Here is a 21387-nt window from a genome sequence, read left to right as displayed (position 1 = left end):
GGCCTTGGGTGTTGTTGCTGGGGTGCGTGCGCAAACACTTAACTCACATCGCCTCCAAGTTTAGCCTTACTGCTCGTGCTACGTTACCAAGGGGGTGAGCAGGGGTTATATTGGCGTGTAACTCCCTTGCCCTGACGTGGAAGTGGTGGTCTCTGACTGACTGTGGCGCAAGCCCTGGCCAGCCAGAGATCCCATTTCTAACACCTACCATAGGAGTGACGTATAGGTTTATATGTGTCTATCTATATAGGTAGAGATAGGTATACTATATCTAAGTAAGGGGTACAAGTACCACCTTACGCAGGCTGCAGTAGCAGACCTGTGGTGCCATTCTGAAAGGCTTCCCAGGAGTGGCATAATATATGCTTCAGCCCCTGGTAGGCCTCATATACTAGGGACTCACAAGGGTAACCTAGTAACCAATCTGGAGTGTACCTAATGTACATGCAATCAATTTAGAGAGGAAGCAGCTAGGCTGGGGTCCTGGTTAGCAGGGCCCCAGCCAGACTAAAGTCGATAAATCAGTGAAACACAGCAAAAAGTGTGGGTAACCATAGAAAGCAGATCCTACTCTCCTAAAGTCTTGTCTAATCACTCGCTCGTGTTTGCACTCCGTAAGAACGACCACACACGTTGAGCATCGCTTTAACACGGTTAAGTGCACCATCCATCACCTTTCTTTTTCAATTGATAACGTTTTCTTTATATTCACAACTTTGACTACACGTAATGAATCCACCCTGTAAGATCGTTTCTGTTTAGTATTACGGCGTTCTAATATGGATAACTGAACAAAGTTTACCATGTAAATTTCATGCACGCTACCTGCACAGCTATAGATTCACTGCATCACTGAAATCTTTTCATTTGTTTCACGTGGGCAATTTCTTTCTTAAAGCTCTCTTTCTACTGTATCAGGTGGAGATCTTACCTGCCACTGGCACACCCATTGATATATTGTCCAGTTAACACTTCACCGATTTACTCGACCACCAATTTTACTAACGCGTTTTTCCACGCACAAACTTCTTTCGCTTACCGCACAAGTTGTTGATCTTACCAACCATCAAACAATTCCTGACTAATGGGTTACGGTTCTGGTTATTGCCCTGGCAAACTTTATTTGCATCTCTAACACCACTAACCTCCACCATACCTTCACTATATTGGGATCACGATATAAGCTTGGTGTATGTTTAAAAATACAACATATCCACCTTATTAATTGTGCAGTGTACGCACGAGCACCTTTCACCTTCGAACAACACCTTGTGGATGATTTTGGCCCATTGCCCACCCTTGTGTAGTATCCTCTATATTTCAGTTTTACAGCCCCTGAAGAAGGGCAATCTGCCTGAAATGCATTGGGCATAAATGAACTTTTGTTTCTTTCAAATCATTTTTATGAAGTACTAACAACCGCTATCAAGAAAGAACGGATGACAACATTTAAAATGTAACCACACAATGCTAAGTCTAATAAAGTTACTCGTGCCAAATGATTAAAGAGTGAAGAATTAAAATTGCACATTGTTTCTTCGAGTGCACATGGGAGACGCCCCTCTGTTCCAGAGGTCAACGCTAGCTTGAAGATTATCCTCATACTCAGGAGGATTCACCCTATTGCACCACCCACTTTTCTTAACAACGTGGATATCACCACACAAAAGAAGTGCATTCATCTGCCGAACGTCCTAGTCGTTCTCAAATTGATGACAGCAACAGTCCCTAGTAGTAGGCATCGCATAGCCCCAAATGGTTCAATAAGGACTGCTCAAGAACCCTGCGCCACTTGAAGGTAGCCCTGAAGCAGGTTCCGAGGGATGGGCAATTGGTGAATTTGCATGCGGGGGAGCTTTGTCAAGCTTGTGACAGCTCTCTCTTTTGGAGAGTGGTAAATAGACCTTGCTTCACAGTGGGTGCTGGGCCATATTTATGCCATCACATCTCAGAGCACCAATGGGTGGGTCAATTTGAGGGTGTAAATAATCAGGGGACATGTAGGGCACCATAACTTCCTCTAGCTCAGTCACAGCTTGTGACTAAGTGGTTTGGACCTTAGAGAAAGTTACACAGGGTATTCTTGCATTGGCGAGTAACAAGGCCCTTGTTGGACCTGGCCTCGTGGCGTGGTTCCCCCCGTTCCTCAGCATCCTGTTAGCCTAGCCCTGCGCCCAGAAGCCCCTGGTCGTCCTACTCCCTGCACGACCCCGCCAGCCGACGACCAGCCCCGCATGTCCCCGGCTTCCTTCCCGGCTCTGAGTGCCCAGAACCTGTATCACCCCACAGGGCCCGCGGCAGCCATTTTCCCTTCCCGAGGTCCCTGACTCGCTGGACCTAGCATGACCCCGGCCCCAGCGACACTTAGACTCCAAGGCGCGCCAGTCCCGGCTGGGGGGATAAAGGGCTCCCCGAGTGAGATAAGACAGGGAGTTTTGATTGCCCCTCCGGCCTCCCCTGAGAGACTGGTTTCTCTCACACCTCTGGCCTTCCCCTGTGGGCTGGTTTCGATCGCACCTCTGGCCTCCCCGAGTGCTGGCTTCAGACCCTGCTGGGCGTCTGGGAATTCCCGGACGCATCTTCAAAAAGCTCAAAGAGCCAACCGCCGGACCTCTCCAACGACCAGCCCCCAAGGCCTGAGACCTCCACCTGCGAGGGTCGGGACATCAAAGGGCCACTGGACTATATCAAGGCCCGCCCGAGAACTAGCGGGCAGTTTTATCCTGGACAAGAAAGCCCTGCTGATCTGATCGCGGCTGAACCTTGGGAAAAAATGAACCTTCGAACTCTTCGAGCCCTGCTGACGCTGTCGCGGCTCCTTCTCGTAACACGGAACTGGAACATCGGAGCCCTGCTGACGCGGTCGCGGCTCGTCCTCGCAAAGACGGAACTAATACCTCGGAGCCCTGCTGACCTTGTCGCAGCTCGAGCTTGAACTCTAAAGAGATCTTCGTGAAACCTCCTGAGCCCTGCTGACGCTGTCGCGGCTCCTCAAGAACACCTCCGGATCGAGCCCTGCTGACCTCGTCGCGGCTCGAGGAGTACTCTGGTCCGGCTGGACCATCGACGCTACCAACACGACCTGAGTCAACTCGAAGTGAGTGAAGCAGCTAGTACGACCATCATCTTCCGTATCCCCCGGCTCGAGGATTGAGAGCTGTGTGCAGGGTACGCTTCGTACTGGCCTAATGACTGAGACTGTCCCGCTTCCCTCTTCCCGAATTCCTGAGACTTTACGATCCCTCGATCGCTTGTAAATAAGAGTGCTGATTCCTTTTTACTGTTCATAAAGAACTTGTTACTGAAAACCTACGGTGTGGTGTCCGTTCGTAAGTGTGGTGTGAGCTCAGTGTGTACGATCCTAGACCCGATGTCCTCCCCGGCGAGGTCCTCATGTTAAGACTCGGCATTACTTGTGGGAGAGGTGGGTCCCGGGGTGGTCGGGTGAGCATAACCTGGCCCTCTGAGATCGCCCCTTCTAACATTGGTGGCAAGCGACGGGATAAGAGCCTACGTCTAGGGATCGTACAGTAAACAACTGACACACTACCTGAACGAAGAACAACCATGAGCCTCATTGTAACATGCGAAAAGACCACATTCCAGAAATACCTTCTGGAAGAGTACACCCACCGAGAACTGAAGCAATTCTGCAAAGATTTCCATATCGCTACCACTGGGTTAAGTACCACAGAGGACTTCCAAAAAGCCCTGACAGCATGGTTAGAGGCCAGAGCCCATCTTCCCCCGCCAGAAGGAGACGGTGGAGAGGGAGGGCCACCGACCGAGACCCGCGTTCAAGAGGGTGAGGGAACAGGTTCCCTGACACGGAGTCCCAGCACAGAGAGAGGTCTGTCACCGGAGATGACAGACCAAGAACGCAACCGAAGCCACAAGCTAGAACTGGCACGCCTTAAAATGGAAGGGGAACTCAAGTTAGCTGAGAAGAAACTGGCCATCGAGCAGTTACAGCTGCAAGGAGAACTGGAGGAGAAGAAGCTCCAGAGGGAACACGAAGGCAAGAGACTCGAGCTGGAGCACGAGCGCGGCCTGAAAGAGATTGAACTAAAGGCCCGGAGTGGAGACAACCGAACCTCGGAGAACCGAGAAGCCGTTCCCCCAGCGGAACCAAAAGTCCACATCCCCAAAGATGTGGTAAAAGAGTACTACAAGAACGATGATATCCAGCAATGGTTCAAGGCCTACGAAGTCGCCATGACCTCCCACCGAGTTCCTCAGAAAGATTGGGGAGCCAGGTTGTGGGGTCGATTCCTGAGCGAGGGGAGAGACACCCTACTCGATCTACCGTCCTCCGAGCAAACCTCCTACAGCCACATGAAAGAGGCCCTCCTCACGAGATATGGGCTCACCCCAGAGATGTATCGACAACGGTTTAAAGACTGCAAGAAGATCCCTGGCACCACATGGGTAGAATATGTGAATTTCTACAGCCGGGCCTTGGAAGGGTGGATCAAGGGCAGCAAGGTGACCACTTTTGAAGGACTCATTGATCTCATCGCCTATGAACACTTATCATCCAATTGCTTTGTGGAACTGAGACAGCACCTTCTGGACAGCAAGTTGGCCGACCCCCGGAAGCTGGCTGTCGAAGCAGACCGCTGGGTGAGCACCAGAGTCCCCCGGGGGCCCGGGGGAGTCTATGGCCGACACGAGCAAGGATCTTCCCGCCACAGGGGAGGGGGAGGTCAGGGTAGACAGAGGGGGTCCCAGGCAGGGCCCCAACAAAGCCCCCCCAGAAACCAGTCCGGAACATCTCCTCCCGCAGCTAGACCAGGATCCAGAATCAGCACAGCCTGCTACAGATGCCAGCAAACAGGGCATTATGCCAGTGAAAACAGAAACACCCAGCAGCTGACTAAGGTTTCGCACATCCACTTCGTTTGTTTCAAAATTATTAGGCGGTGCGGCTACTCTCACCATCCGCTGCCAAGGATGGATATCAGACCAATGGTTGTGTAAGAGCAGAGAGGCGCACACAGTAAAGTCAATAGTATACGGAAGTCCCAAATGAGTTGAAGATCTTCGGTTCTTATTTGTAAAAGTTTTCTTTATTTTCATGTACAGCGGCACAGCCAACGCGTTTCATTCCCATTCGTGCCTTGGGAATTTCATCAGGGCTGTAAAAATACATTGACATATATAAGGGTTTATCAAATATTAAAAAGACGTTTGCCCAAAGGGGGCACCAGTCCAAGTCAAATTACATCAACGTGCGCACCCATAGATCCAGATACCTTAACCGAGTTATACAATTACTAAGTGTCAATCTCAAATTTTAAAAAATTACCTCATGACAGCATCTACCCCCTCACCGGTACCATGCAGTCACAACGCAAGTCCAAGCAAAAAGTGCTTGGTCCTGATTAAAAAACACCATGCCATGCCTATTGGAGAATTAGGCACCGAGATGTGCAAGTGTGCGGGTCGTACAGACCCTTGAAGAAGAGAGAAAGAAAGACGGGTTGTGATTCAGATATCCTTGTACCCAGTGTAGAGAAGTAAGTAAGGAACATAGTGAAAGAAAGTAATCCGACATCGTGAAAGAAAGTGATCCGACTACCCTGTGCTCATGCTTGAACTCCCACAGATTGTGAGATTGAAAACCAAGGAAAAGGAGGAAATTCCCTAGTGAAAAGGACCAAAGTCAACAGGTCAAAAAGACCCTGAGATGCATGAGAAGATGGTTGAGAGAATATTGCCGCTCACCATGTTTTAGACAATCTAGTCTGTGCGGTTATTCTCGATATCGTGCTTCTTCAACAACGGTTTGAAGGGCAGTCACAGTGGATCACAATGTGTGCCTATAATAAAAATATAGTACGAGGGTTCATAAGCACAATATTGATTACAGATTTGAAGTTATTTATGGGAACGGCGAGTTCCTGTTTATCAAGATAGAAGGAAGGGGAACATCAAGGAAGGAGAACTAAGTTAAGTATGATCTAAGGTAGTTACAACGCAGAATAATATAAAGGGTTGTAGGGGTCTAAGAAGTTGAACTACCTTATATACCATAAGATGACTTTTATTAATGTAGGTAGTGAAAGATAACCAGCAAGACGATTGAAGTGACCCCCTTTTTTCTAAATGTGCCTCCCCCTGGACCGAACATATTGTGTTCTGGGGGAGGTACATCGACAAAACTATATTTTTATTATAGGCACACATTGTGATCCACTGTGACTGCCCTTCAAACCGTTGTTGAAGAAGCACGATATCGAGAATAACCGCACAGACTAGATTGTCTAAAACATGGTGAGCGGCAATATTCTCTCAACCATCTTCTCATGCATCTCAGGGTCTTTTTGACCTGTTGACTTTGGTCCTTTTCACTAGGGAATTTCCTCCTTTTCCTTGGTTTTCAATCTCACAATCTGTGGGAGTTCAAGCATGAGCACAGGGTAGTCGGATCACTTTCTTTCACGATGTCGGATTACTTTCTTTCACTATGTTCCTTACTTACTTCTCTACACTGGGTACAAGGATATCTGAATCACAACCCGTCTTTCTTTCTCTCTTCTTCAAGGGTCTGTACGACCCGCACACTTGCACATCTCGGTGCCTAATTCTCCAATAGGCATGGCATGGTGTTTTTTAATCAGGACCAAGCACTTTTTGCTTGGACTTGCGTTGTGACTGCATGGTACCGGTGAGGGGGTAGATGCTGTCATGAGGTAATTTTTTAAAATTTGAGATTGACACTTAGTAATTGTATAACTCGGTTAAGGTATCTGGATCTATGGGTGCGCACGTTGATGTAATTTGACTTGGACTGGTGCCCCCTTTGGGCAAACGTCTTTTTAATATTTGATAAACCCTTATATATGTCAATGTATTTTTACAGCCCTGATGAAATTCCCAAGGCACGAATGGGAATGAAACGCGTTGGCTGTGCCGCTGTACATGAAAATAAAGAAAACTTTTACAAATAAGAACCGAAGATCTTCAACTCATTTGGGACTTCCGTATACTATTGACTTTACTGTGTGCGCCTCTCTGCTCTTACACAACCATTATGCCAGTGACCCCCTGTGCCCCATGCTCAAGAAACCCGCTGCTGCAGGTCCCCCAGCCCGTCAGCTAGCCACAGTAGCCTTAGAAGAGGAAGAGATCGAGGATCCAGATGGGTGGGAACCATCAGCCATGACTTTAGTCTCCCTAGGTGATAGGGAAATGGTCCCCGGAGCCCCCTTGCCAGACAACACTGAAAAATACCGACAGCAGGTGACCGTCAACGGGCACCGCATAGGGGCGCTCCGAGACACAGGGGCCAGCATTACTGCAGTAAGGTGTCACCTAGTCACAGAGGACCAAATTGTACCCCACGCCTCCTGCAGGGTGATCTCAGCACACAATTCCGTCCGCACCTGCCGAATAACTCAGGTCCCGTTCGAGTGGGAGGGCGTCTCCGGGGAGTTACGAGTAGCGGTCCGCACCGACATGCCCGTGGACTGCCTACTGGGTAACGACCTGGAGAGCTCCCCGTGGAAGCAGGTAGAGCGAAGAACTCACCTGGAGATGGTAGGCCTGCCCGAGTGGGCCTGCGTGAACACCCGATCCATGACCGCCCGACTGTCCACCCCGAGGGGGTAGAACCCGAGAACCTTCGCCAGGTCTCTGACGACCCAGAGGGCAGCGGGCAATCCGAAGTCCCCGAGCTTCCCCCCAGTGAGAGCATTGACCCCGACGCAGATCCCCTAGGCCCTGTCGTCGAACAGACCCCGAACTTGGACGACCTTCCTGAGTTAGCCCAGTGGCGCCAGGAAGGAGGACCTTCCCGAGAAGAATTCTGCCTGGAACAGGCCTCCTGTCCTTCCCTGGTTGGGCCGCGGCAGCAGGCCGGCGCCCAAGCTGCCGGCGACCAGTCCGGCTCCCACCTTGCCTATTGGGAAAACGGCCTCTTGTACAGTGAACAGAAGTCCGCCGAGCTAGGGTCAGCTAGGGTGCTGGTGGTACCCCTAAGCTTCCGCGGCTTCCTCCTGAACCTGGCCCATGATGTGCCCTGGCGGGACACCTGCGACAGGACAAAACCTACCACCGCCTGGTCACTCACTTTTACTGGCCCGGCATGCGCTCCGATGTGGAGGCCCACTGCAAGTCCTGCCCCACGTGTCAGGCCAGCGGGAAGAGCGGAGGGAGGCGCAAGGCTCCCCTCCAACCCTTCCCCGTGGTCAGTACCCCCTTTGAACGGGTGGGAATAGATATCGTGGGGTCTCTAGACCCCCGGACCTCCTTAGGCCACCGGTTTATCCTCTTCCTGGTGGACCATGCCACCCGATACCCCGAGGCCATTCCCCTCTGAACGGTGACGGCCCCCATAGTGGGGCGGGCCCTCATGGGGATCTTCTCCCGAGTGGGATTCCCGCGAGAAGTGGTGAGCGATCGAGGGACGAACTTCATCTCCAAGTACATGAAGTCCCTCTGGCAGCAGTGTGGCGGGCCCTCATGGGGATCTTCTCCCGAGTGGGATTCCCGCGAGAAGTGGTGAGCGATCGAGGGACAAACTTCATCTCCAAGTACATGAAGTCCCTCTGGCAGCAGTGTGGCGGGCCCTCATGGGGATCTTCTCCCGAGTGGGATTCCCGCGAGAAGTGGTGAGTGATCGAGGGACGAACTTCATCTCCAAGTACATGAAGTCCCTCTGGCAGCAGTGTGGGGTGACGTACAAGTTCACCACCCCATACCACCCCCAAGGTAACGGCCTGGTTGAGCGATTCAACCGGACCCTCAAGGGAATGATCATGGGTCTCGAAGAGCCCCTGAGGCGCAAGTGGGACGTCCTCCTTCCCTGTCTCCTGTTCGCATACCCAGAAGTCCCCCAGAAATCCTTGGGGTTTAGCCCCTTCGAGCTGCTCTATGGGCACCCCGTCCGGGGGCCCCTCAGCCTGGTCAAAGAAGGTTGGGAAACGGCGGCCCCAGAGCCCCCTCCAGATGTGTTGCGATACATCCTGACCCTCTGAAATCAGACTCGGCAGTTCTGGGAACTGGCCGAGGCAAACCTCGAGGCCAGTCAGGAAGGAATGAAACGCTGGTATGACCAGAATGCCACTCTGGTCAAGTTTCAGCCCGGACAGCAGGTCTGGGTGATGGCCCCAGTGGAACCTTGTGCCCTGCAAGACAAGTGGACAGGGCCCTTCAAGGTGGTGGAGCGCAAGAGCCAGGTGACATACCTCATAGATGTGCAGTCCCCCAGGAACCCCTTGAGGGTCCTTCATGTGAACCGCCTCAAACCCCACTTCGTGCGGTCTGAGTTGAGTTTGCTCCTCGCCACCGACGACGGAGCGGAAGAAGACACGGAGCCCCCCCCCCGGATCTCCTGTGTGCGAAGGAAAACGATGGCTCCATAGAGGGAGTGAGTCTCTCCTCCTCCCTCACCCCCGAGCAGCACGAGGACTGTCGCCAGTTACTGGGACAGTTTTCTGACCTTTTCTCCCTCGTCCCCGGCATCACCAGCTGGTGCGTCCACGACGTGGACACCGGTGACAGCCTTCCGGTACGGCACAGAGCCTACCGTGTCCCTGACAGAGTCCGGGCCTGCATCAAGGCCGAAGTCTCCAAGATGCTAGCCCTGGGAGTTGTCGAGGCCTCTGACAGCCCATGGGCCAGCCCCGTGGTCCTGGTTCCGAAGGCGACTGCCCCCGGCGCTGCTCCCGAGCTGAGGTTCTGCGTGGACTACCGCGGGCTCAACCCAGTCACCAGAACCGACGCCCACCCCATTCCCCGAGCAGACGAGCTCATTGACCGCCTAGGAGCGGCTCGCTATCTCAGCACGTCCGACTTGACCAGCGGATACTGGCAGATCGCCCTCACTGAGGGGGCCAGAGAGAGATCCGCCTTCTCCACCCCGGATGGTCACTACCACTTCTGGGTGATGCCCTTCGGGATGAAAAATGCCCCCGCCACCTTCCAGAGGCTGGTTAACCAGGTACTAGCTGGGTTGGAGGAATTCAGCGCCGCCTATCTCGATGATATCGCGGTGTTCAGCTCCCACTGGTCCGAGCACCTCCAACACCTCTGGGAGGTGTTGATGGCCCTTCAGAGGGCGGGCCTCACAATTAAAGCAAGCAAATGCCAAATCGGACAAGGGTCCGTGGTCTACCTGGGGCACCAGGTCGGAAGCGGCCTAGTAGCTCCCCTCCAGCCCAAGATCAATGCGATTGTGGCCTGGGAGGCCCCCACGACCCAGACAGAAGTGCGGGCATTCCTAGGGCTCACGGGGTACTACCGAAAGATTCATAAAAGGGTACGGCAGCATCATAGTCCCCCTCACGGAGTTGACCTCCAAAAACCAGCCGGAGAAAGTTAGCTGGACCCCCGCCTGCCAAGAGGCGTTCGAAGCATTGAAAGATGCCATGTGCACTGCTCCTGTACTCCAGGCCCCCGACTACTCCCGAGAGTTCATGGTCCAAACGGACGCGTCCGAACATGGCATCGGAACGGTCCTGTCCCAGATGAAGGAAAAAGGCCTAGACAAGCCAGTAGCATTCATAAGCCGGAGGTTACTCCCTCGAGAGCAAAGGTGGAGCACCATCAAGCGGGAGGCCTTCGCAGTGGTTTGGGCCCTGAAGATGCTGAGGCCCTAACTGTTCGGTACTCACTTCCGGGTCCAAACCGACCACCGACCCCTCCGGTGGCTAATGCAAATGAGAGGGGAGAACCCCAAACTGATGCGATGGTCCATCTCCCTCCAGGGGATGGATTTCACTGTTGAGCACCGGCCTGGTGTTGCCCACGCCAACGCGGACGGCCTGTCCTGATTCTTCCGCCTCAGTGAAGAGAACCCCCAAGGGGATGGGTAGTTCTCTCTGCCTTTCAGCTGGGGGGGGACGCGTGTTGGACCTGGCCTCGTGGCGTGGTTCCCCCCGATCCTCAGCACCCTGTTAGCCTAGCCCTGCACCCAGAAGCCCCTGGTCGTCCTACTCCCTGCACGACCCTGCCAGCCCCGCATGTCCCTGGCCTCCTTCCCGGCTCCGAGCGCCCAGAACCTGCATCACCCCACTGGGCCCCCGCAGCCATTTTCCCTTCCCGAGGTCCCTGACTCCCTGGGCCTAGCCATTTTTTTTTTAACAGTTTAAGAAGTCTTTATTCGATTATTTCATCTTAAAAGACAAACATACACAATAAAATACACAATGAAATAACAAGTACATATAAAACAAATGTTACCGACATACATATAATGGGTACAAAACAATAATTAATTATTGCATTAAAAAGTATTAAATCAATTAATATAGACATTCTTATAATGGGTACATAACGATAGATTAAAAACAATATGAAACCAGGAAGATCAAAATCAGCATTAAAAAGTTGCTATTTAAAAGTACAAAGGCAATCCTAGCACTGGTTATTTTTTATATAATTAGTTCTAATTACCCACGCCCATCCGAGGAATTTCGCCACATTTGTGAGTTAAAAAATCATAAAAGCTACAACAAGAATAAAATCATGCGTAAAATACACAGAAATAACATAGCATGTACGACAAGATACATAAATACAATTATTAAGAACATATTAAGCTTTTCCTATTCATAAAAACACTTTTTTAAATTATGATTCGGTGCTCGGGGGCCAGGATAAAAGTCATACAGGTCCCAGATACAGATGGGACCGTCTCCAACTGTGGGCTGGGTAGATCGTAAGTAAGTGGCAATGTTCCTATGTTTAAATTTGATTAGTATCAAGTCCCCCGGAATATCCTTGGGCAGCAAACCTAGCCACCCCACCCTCCTTACACTCAGGATCCCGCCATCTAGGGCAGGTGGTAGCGGTCTGTTGTTTTTGAGCCAGAAGATGGCTTTATTCAGCAGGTCCTGGTGTAATTCACGTTTGCCTGGACTGAGTGCAGGGACCCCAGAGAGAACGGTGACATATGGGGCGGCTTCGGGGGGTAGATCAATTCGATGCCTTCTTTCTCGAGAAGTCCTAGGAACTCTGTGAGGGGTATGTCCGGATTAAAAGTAGCATTACGGCCACTTGGAATGCGTGTTGTAAAGGGGGAGTCAGAAGCTTGAACTTTCCTGGGAGCATTGTTCATCGACTTTTCGTGGATGTTAGTAACGATAGAGCGTGTGGATGTAATAGTATTTTCAGATGGTGGATAGGTCCTTATTACAATTTTTTCAATCCTGATCAACCTGTCCCCCAGCTCATTGATTTTTGCAACCAGCGGTGATAAAGCAACGTTTAGCAATCGCTCGATTTGGGCTAGTAGAGTCGATTGGAGGGGGGATGCAGAATCATTTACTCGAGTCCCAGCCTTATCCGTCGCTAATGAGGTTGGGTTGGGGGGGGATAATAAGGGGCTACAGCACATTTGATCAGTAATCACTTGAGGAAGGATTGTTTCGGGAGATGAAGGTACATCCAGGGGCGTACAGATTGTTTGATCAGTGTCTCTGCCCGCTATGGGGGGGTTGGTGCATCCGGGACATAATTTGTGCCACACAGGGCATTCAGCTCTTCCCAGATGGACATATTAGTTTGGAAGCAAAACCCCGAAAAACAACAGTAACAGGTTCAGACAGTTCAAGCGGTAAAGGTGACAAAGGATAAAACGTCTCTGTACCTCCTCTTTTGATGAAACCAAGTGGGGTAGCCCGACCCGTCCTCCTCAGGCCTCAGAGGGCCCGCCCTTTGCCCGGGCTTAGCCCGGCGTTGCCCGCGCGCGTCCCGCGAGGCAGGAGCAGCAGCCGTCTGATAAGCGCCTCCGGGCGCGGGATCCTGGCGCGTCAATTCGCGTCTCTGGGAACACTAAGGGACGCTGGGTAATGTAGTTTGCCCCCACTCTCCCCGCTCTGCGGCCGCGGTGTCAGGAGCGGCGGCGGAGAGCCGTGAAGATTATCGGGCCGTGAGACATCCTGCGGTCTTCAGGAAATGCCCCCAACAAGCAGATGCCCCCGCTCGGACGCAGCAGCAGCCGTCTGATAAGCGCCTCCGGGCGCGGGATCCTGACGCGTCAATTCGCGTCTCTGGGAACACCAAGGGACGCTGGGTAATGTAGTTTACCCCCACTCTCCCCGCTCTGCGGCCGCGGTGACAGGAGCGGCGGCAGCGGAGGAGAGCCGTGAAGATTATCGGGCCGTGAGACCTCCTGCGGTCTTCAGGAAATGCCCCCAACAAGCAGATGCCTGGGCGTAGCATGACCCCGGCCCCAGCGACACTTAGACTCCAAGGCGCGCCAGTCCCGGCTGGGGGGGTAAAGGGCTCCCCGAGTGAGATAAGACAGGGAGTTTCGATTGCCCCTCCGGCCTCCCCTGAGAGACTGGTTTCTCTCACACCTCTGGCTTTCCCCTGTGGGCCGGTTTCGATCGCACCTCTGGCCTCCCCGAGTGCTGGCTCCAGACCCTGCTGGGCGTCTGGGAATTTCCGGACGCATCTTCAAAAAGATCAAAGAGCCAACCGCCGGACCTCTCCAACGACCAGCCCCCAAGGCCTGAGACCACCACCTGCGAGGGTCCGGACATCAAAGGTCCACTGGACTATATCAAGGCCCGCCCGAGAACTAGCGGGCAGTTGTTTCCTGAACAAGAAAGCCCTGCTGATCTGATCGCGGCTGAACCTTGGGGAAAACTGAACCTTCGAACTCTTCGAGCCCTGCTGACGCTGTCGCGGCTCCTTCTCGTAACACGGAACTGGAATATCGGAGCCGTGCTTATGCTGTTGCGGCTTGTCCTCGCAAAGACGGAACTAATACCTCGGAGCCCTGCTGACCTTGTCGCGGCTCGAGCTTGAACTCTAAAGAGATCTTCGTGAAACCTCCTGAGCCCTGCTGACGCGGTCGCGGCTCCTCAAGAACACCTCCGGATCGAGCCCTGCTGACCTCGTCGCGGCTCGAGGAGTACTCTGGTCCGGCTGGACCATCGACGTTACCAACACGACCTGAGTCAACTCGAAGTGAGTGAAGCAGATAGTACGACCATCATCTTCCGTATCCCCCGGCTCGAGGATTGAGAGCGGTGTGCAGGGTACGCTTCGTACTGGCCTAAAGACTGAAACTGTCCCGCTTCCCTCTTCCCGAATTCCTGAGACTTTACGATCCCTCGATCACTTGTAAATAAGAGTGCTGATTCCTTTTTACTGTTCATAAAGAACTTGTTACTGAAAACCTACGGTGTGGTGTCCGTTCGTAAGTGTGGTGTGAGCTCAGTGTGTACGATCCTAGACCCGACGTCCTCCCCGGCGAGGACCTCACGTTAAGACTCGGCATTACTTGTGGGAGAGGTGGCTCCCGGGGTGATCAGGTGAGCATAACCTGGCCCTCTGAGATCGCCCCTTCTAACAGCCCTGGGCCCTGAAAGTATCCCGCCAGATCTGTTTAAATCTAATATTGAGGTCTGGGCTCTACTATTAACACAGGTATTGAATGCGTCCGCCCGGGTGGGAACATTGCCCTCTTGGTCTATCGCTATCATTGTTCTTATCTTTAAGGAGGGGGACGACGACAACCCATAAAGTTATAGACCAATATTGTTACTAGAATAAGTGGTCAAGGTACAGGGTAGGGTGAACTTAAATAGGCTAAGTGACTGGGCAGAGGAGAATAACATCCTGTGTGATGTTCAGTATGGCCTTAGAGCAGGGAGGTCCACCTCAGGCCAATGCCTGAACCTCCATTTGATTAATAAAGACGCATTGGCTTGGTCTGAATCTATACATTTAGGGCCTCATTTATGAGACGCCTTGCGCCTCCGGAATGTGACTTTTTGTGACGTTTCCTGGTGCTTAAGCCTGCGTGATATTTATTAGGCAACACTCAGCCACGTTTTTTTGGCTTATTGCTACCTGATAAATATCAGTCCCTTTAATGCAGTTTTCTGCATTAAAGGCATGTGCAATGGGTGTTGCTGTGGGTGTTCCTAGCAACATCCATGGATTTTTGACACTGCCTCAGATCAGATTTATGAGAAATCGTAAATCTGAGGCAGGGCCAAAAACATACGCCTCCCCATGGGTGGCGTAAGGGAGGCCCAATGAGGGGAAATATCTTTATTTCTCCTTGTTTTTCCTTTTTCTATGTGAGCTGCAGAAAGAGGAAAAATCCTCTTATAATTATTTTTGTACACAAAGGTTTCCCTTCCTGTACAGAAATAATCATCCCTGCACCGCATCACAGACACCTTTGCACCATGGTGCAAAGGTGCCTTTGCTGGTGCACGGCAGTCCATTGTGCGCCAGCGCAGGGGAAAAGGACCGGAATACGCTGTATCTGATAGACGCGGTGCATTCCTGCCCTTTTCTTTTGCCGTAGGGCAGCACAGCCGGAAGGCATGCAGCGCTGCCCTATGGCAAAACCTCATAAATTAGGCCCTTAGCCTTTATGGACCTGACCTCTGATTTCAACAGGGTGAATCGAGCAAAATTTTGGACGTTGCTTAGCGGGATGGGGATAGACAAGCATCATGGCCCTCCTAGCCAATCTGCACTCAGAGACCTCTGCCTCGGTCCATTTTTCTCAGGACGCAGCCTGTACTCACCCTTTTCGGAACAGTTTAGGTGTGCTGCAAATCCTCTGGAGGAGGGCATTCTTTCTGTTCCCAGCAGAATTCTTCCCTGGTGGGACCACCTTCTTGCTGCCAATGGGTCAGCTCAGGTAAGTCCCACAGTTCAGACACTTGTTCCCCTGTCAGTACTAGGACGTCCCCTTTAAGGTCAGCTACCTCCCAGACCATGGGAACCTCAGTGGCGGGATTTCCGTGCCCCTGCGCTTTTTCTTGGCAGGTACCTGGGCCACTGCTTCAGGCTTCAGTTCCTTCTGATCACCCTTACTGGCTTCCATGGACCGGGTGGTCACGCATACACACTCTGGCAACCCTAGCATTTCCAAGTGAGACCTGACCTCCACATCCTTCCACAAGGACCTCTCCAGGTCATTACCTAGCAGACAATCTACAGGCATGGTAAGGCTCACAATCACCCTCAAGGGACCTGAGACCCCCCCCATTCAAAGGAAACCTGTTCCACCTTACACTGGCACTCTGAGTTGTCCATAGCAACTACTTGGTGGAATGGCCCAGGAACTACTTGCTCCTCCGAGACCAGCAGACACAAGACTGAGGTCACTCTGGCTCCAGTATCTCCGAGAGCCTATACCCTCCTCCCATTGATAATTAACCAGGTGCTGAGGCGATATACTTCATAGTGTTTGCAGGCACCTGGTTTCCTGGGACCATCTAATTGTCCCCGGGTGAGACAAAGGTCATTTCTGCAGGATCCCCACCCTCTTCTGGGTACCCTTCCTACCCAAGTGCTACACTAGGCAACTCCTTGGACTGCCCACTGCTGAATACCTGTACCTTTTTGGGGCACTTCAAGGGACCCACCTGCTCACAGGCATAGCATTTGCGGTGACCGGTCTCTGTAGGTTTCCCTGAAGAGACCCCTGGTTTCTTATCTCCTAGGGGATGGGAACCTTTACCCTGGGTACTAGTTTGGGGCCCTTTAGAGAACTCCTGTGCTTTACCCTTGTCCCCCCACTCTTCTGCTGGGACCCTGCCCACCTTTGGTGGAGTCTCACCCATACACCTTCTTGTGCACCCTGGTACTCACCCAGCGGTCCATCTCCATAGTGAGCTTGCTGGGGTCAGTTAGCTTGCTATCAGTCAAGTGCTGGTGCCGCTCTGCACAACATAGACTAGACAAGTGCTCCCACACAATCCAGTTGCAGAGCCCCTGAAAATCTTTCACATTACTGCCCTGCACCCAACCATCCAGTGACCTACAAAAAGAATCTACACATTCTTACCAAGTGTGTGCATCAGTTTTCCTACTGGACCTAAACTGTACGGGTCAGGAGGGAGACCATACCATGCGAGAAAGGCCTCCTTCATGTAAGTGTAGGTGAGGTTATACCCCTTACCCAAAGCCACTAAAGTGTCCCTCCCCTATTCTGGGAAAAGAAGCCACAATCCTGCACTCCAATTCTTATCAGGAACCCTATTCATGTGTCTAGCTGCCTCATGACCCTGAAACCACTTTTGGATATCATCACCCTTGTACTCCTTGCCTACATTTTTAGGAATGTGTACTATCCTCTCTCAGTGCCCTGAGGAATTGATGCCACCATCTGTGCTGGATCTACTCCTCTGATCCAGCTCCTTTACTCTACGCTCATGGTCTAGCATCATCCTTTTCTCTTCCATTGCGAACTTGAGCCTCTCCAGCCACATTGCCTCTCTCTTTGTCTACCGCCTGTCCTACAGCTCCTCTGGGGACAAGCCACTGCTGCCTGACCTGGGGTGTGTCCCCACTCCCAAAAGTACATCAACCCTTAGAATAGGCTCCTCCACCTCCATTCCAATGTCTCCAGGTTGCTCACTAGCATGTCCGGCTGCTACTCAGGCCCTCAGTGTCTTTTGTAGCTCCTCTTTTCTGATGAGACCTCGGATTTGGAATTTAAGGTTTTTGCAAATTGCCTTCAACTCCTTTACATTGTAGGTTTCCAATCTTTCCTCCTCAAAGGCTACTTCCAGGGATGCAACTGATGATGCTCTAGACTCAGGCATGATGCAAATAGAAAGTTCAAGTTTCCAACAAATGGCAAGATCAAAATAGACCAAGAAAAGAAACGTTATGTGGTACATAATGGTCTACGATATGGTAGTAGTGCACACCAACCACTGTAGGTCAAGTGCAAACGCAAGTCCTATCCTCACCACTGACAACCAATGTTAAAAATGGGGGTCTCTAGTTGGCAGGTTGTTACCCATTCCAAGTAGGAACCCTTCTTTCTTGTCAGGATAAGGGGGATGACACTACTGAAATAACCCCTGCTCACCCCCTTGGTAGCTTGGCACGAGCAGGCAGGCTTATCTCAGAGGCAGTGTGTGAAGCATTTGTACATAACCAATAGTAATACAGTGAAAACATTACACAAGGACACCACACCAGTTTTAGAAAATATCCAATATTTATCTTTGCAAACAAGACCAAAAACTATAAAATTCAACCATACAGTTCTAAGAAATATCAATAATCAAAAATAGACTTAAAATACAGTGTATTAAAGTCAATAGCTCCCTCTGAGGCTATCATAGCTCTGTGAACAACAAATCCAAACACTTCTGGCTGACTACGGTGTTGCAGGCCAGCTATAGTGTCAGGGATACCCGCAAACAGTACCTTTAGAAACGCAGGGTGTCGGTGACCTCTCGTTGAGCTCCGAAGTGCCGGTGTTGGCAAGCGCAGGGTCTGGAGGTCGGTACAGGAGTCGTTGGGTCCTTGAAATCACACGTTTTGCAGATCGAGCTCCTTGTGGTTGAAGTTGGGAGTGCTGGCGTCTGCAGGAGTCGGTGCTATGGTGCGAAGTGCAGCGGTGCGGAGTGGGGTGCCCTCAGTCATGGTGCAGGCAGCCGCTCGGTGACGGTCATCCAGCAGCATCAGTGAGACCAGAGCTGCGTTGCGAAGTGATGCGGGGCTCGTCGTGGTGCTGGCAGGTCATGATGCAAGCAGCTGCGACGTCATTGTGGGAGCGCTGTCATCGGCTGACGGAATGGGGTTGATGGCGCCGGCAAACCAAGGCTGCAGTGTGGGATGAGGGCAGCGCATCGTGTAACGTACGAGTGGTGCCTTGGAGGTAAACATCGTTTACAACGATGTTTTCACAACGCGGTACCTTTACACCGCGGCTGTGACAACGCAAGTCGTTACCACGACTTGCGCTGGAGGGCGCTCAAGGTCTAAAAATAGTTAATTTACTATCCTAACACCTTCCCTAGGGTCCACGGGGACTGGTGTTAGAATAGTAAATTAAACTATTCGAAATCCGCGCCCCCCCAACGCAAGTCGTGGTAACGACTTGCGTTGTCACGGCCGCGTTGTAAAGGTATGCGTTGTGACGGTACGCGTTGTACCGTCATATATCCTGCCTTGGAACCACAGTGCAAGGGCAATGGCAGGAAGAAAGGCGGTGTGAACTGCGGTGCCCACAGGTCACAGTGCAAGCAGCCGCTCGGTGGTGGTGTCAGACAGCGTCCAGGGCTGCGGTGCGAAGTGCGGCGGTGCCCTCTGCAGTGCCTTCAGGATACAGAGCCAGCAGTGGCGTCGGTGACGGCGTCAGGTTGCTTTTTCTTATGTTGCAGCACAAAACATACAGTTCCCAGTGCAGGTAGCAGATGAACTTGAAGTCCTTGCTATTCCTGAGACTTCTTGAACAGGGGGCAAGCTCTACCTCAAGCCCTTGGAGAAACTCAAACAAAGAAGTCGCAGAAGGTTCAGCCCAGTCCTTTCTCTCCCCAAGACAGAAGCAGCCACTGCAGGCTAACACAGTAAAGCACCCAGCAAAGTGGTAGTTCCTCCTCACAGCTTCTCCAGCTCATCTTCTTGGCAGGTTTCTGAGTCCAAAAGAGTTCTGAAGATCAGATCTGAGGTCTGGGCCCCAATATTTATACCACATTTCCCTTTGTTCTCTTGTAGCAGAGATTCTCTTTGCTTAGTCCAAATCAGTTCCGTCCTCTCCGATCCAGCTTCCCGGCAGGAGGTCGAGACAGACCAGGTCTATTTAGGTGCAAGAAAATCTCCTCCCGCTACTCTAAATGCAGCCCCTGTCTGTTCAGCCCAGCCCTGACTCATCCAGGAAAGGCAAGACACACCTCAGACCTCCCCCCAGTGGCTGTCTACAGTGAATGCACATCCCCAGCCCCTCTCACTCAAAAGCTAGACAGTCAATCCACAACCCAGGAGAGGCAAAGAGGATGGTTAAGTAAGAAAATGCCTACTTTCTAAAAGTTTCATTTTTAAACACACAATTTAAAAACCATCTTTACTAAAAGATGTATTTTTAAATTCTGATTTCAGGCATACCGATCTCAATTATCCTATATTGTTCCCAGGGGACAGGTATACTTATAAGATATTACAAAGTACCGTGACTTCTATCCTATGGGATAGATAGCCTTTCAATAGTGAAAACAAATTATACTGTATTTCACTATTAGGACATGTCTCACACACAGCAGTACATGTCCTACCTTTCACCTACAGTGCACCCTACCCATGGGGGTATCTTGGGCCTATCAGAGGGGTGCCTTACATGTAAGAAAAGGGAAGGTTTGGGGCCTGGCAAGCTGTACTTGCAAGGCCGCTATTGCAGTCACAATTGTGCGCAGATACTGCATTGGCAGGTCTGAAAACCCTTTGAAGGGCTGCTTTTGTGTGAGTGGCACAACCAGTGCTGCAAGCCCACTAGCAGCATTTGATTTACAGACCCTGAACACACACTGTGCACTGTACTAGGGACTTAACAGTAAATCAAATAACCCAAACATGGACAAACCAATCCATAAACATAATTTACCATAGGAGTGCTTGTACTTTAACACTGATCAGCAGTGAGAAAGTGCGCAGAGACACTAAACTAGCAAATACAGAGTAAAAACCAGGAGGTCAGAAAGCACAAAGACACAGGAAACACGATAAAAGATGGCAGGTCTAACAATACATATTTATTTATTATAACAGAATCAGGTTGAAAAGGAAAATCAGAATAGTGAAGCCGTTATTTTAAAACAGAATAAAAACGTCAATGGCTCCCAACACTTTAAAACACACTTACGTTTCAGACTAAAACATTTCAGGTTCTAAAGCTATTCTGACCTGAACATCACCTACTGCTGGCTCGTTTTGTGAGGTAGGTTAGTTTCCTCCGTCTCAAAATGCTGCGCTCTGCCATTTCGGTGCTTGTTGCCATGATCTAAATGAAAAGAAGGCTACAATATCACCTGTAAACTTGTGGTGCGTATAATGGGGGTGGGATTCTTGTATGAGTATAATGCCTTTCAGTACCTATGGAAATCGGATATGCACAGATTTTCTTTAAAAGGTCATACACTTTATGAACAATTGCAGTTATTATATTAGTATACGGCTATTGTCAATATAGTAGCTTACTTTAAAAAGCTATTTAACATCACTTTTTAGATGTAAAAGAAGGGGCATTCAAAAGAATAACATCCATTAATTATCTCAAGTGTAGTAGCATCTTCGAATGTTTCTTACAATTCATATGGAAATACTGTTATTGTTAGAAAATTAAAGATGGGCGGCATGTTTACTGTGACGTACGAGGAACGCGCTTTGTGTCCTATGCTATGGCTACTGTGGACTAGATTTAGGCAGTCCTTCTTTTATGTCCGTAGCAAAGCCGCATTGTTGGTTCTCTGCAAGTCGAAGCTTAGTTCAGTTGTCTGATGTGATGATGGAGCAGCACCGGCTGGGTAAAGTATCCTGTCATAGTGGGACAAGTGCCGCAGCAATGCTTTGTTTTGCCCAGTTGGTGATGGGCCCTGCCGGAAGTGGCAAGGCGAGACAGGCTTACAGCCAGAGTGACAGTGGCCGTAATCAATTTATATCAATTAACACCTG

At 51.0% G+C, this 21387-nt stretch overlaps 1 protein-coding gene across 1 annotated transcript in view; it reads right to left on the bottom strand.

Moving 5' to 3' along the window:
* Positions 1-20711, bottom strand: part of MLKL (mixed lineage kinase domain like pseudokinase) — an 888605-nt gene extending 867894 nt beyond the window's left edge. The window contains exon 1 of the mRNA XM_078670353.1: positions 20620-20711. Coding sequence (XP_078526479.1) covers positions 20620-20627 — 8 coding nt within the window. The 5' untranslated portion in view covers positions 20628-20711. The remainder of the gene's footprint in view (positions 1-20619) is intronic.
* Positions 20712-21387: the final 676 nt, after the last annotated feature.

This window comes from Lissotriton helveticus, chromosome 12 (assembly GCF_964261635.1).
Source record: "Lissotriton helveticus chromosome 12, aLisHel1.1, whole genome shotgun sequence".
Taxonomy (NCBI): Eukaryota; Metazoa; Chordata; class Amphibia; order Caudata; family Salamandridae; genus Lissotriton; species Lissotriton helveticus.
This window is presented reverse-complemented; position numbering and strand designations above follow the sequence as displayed.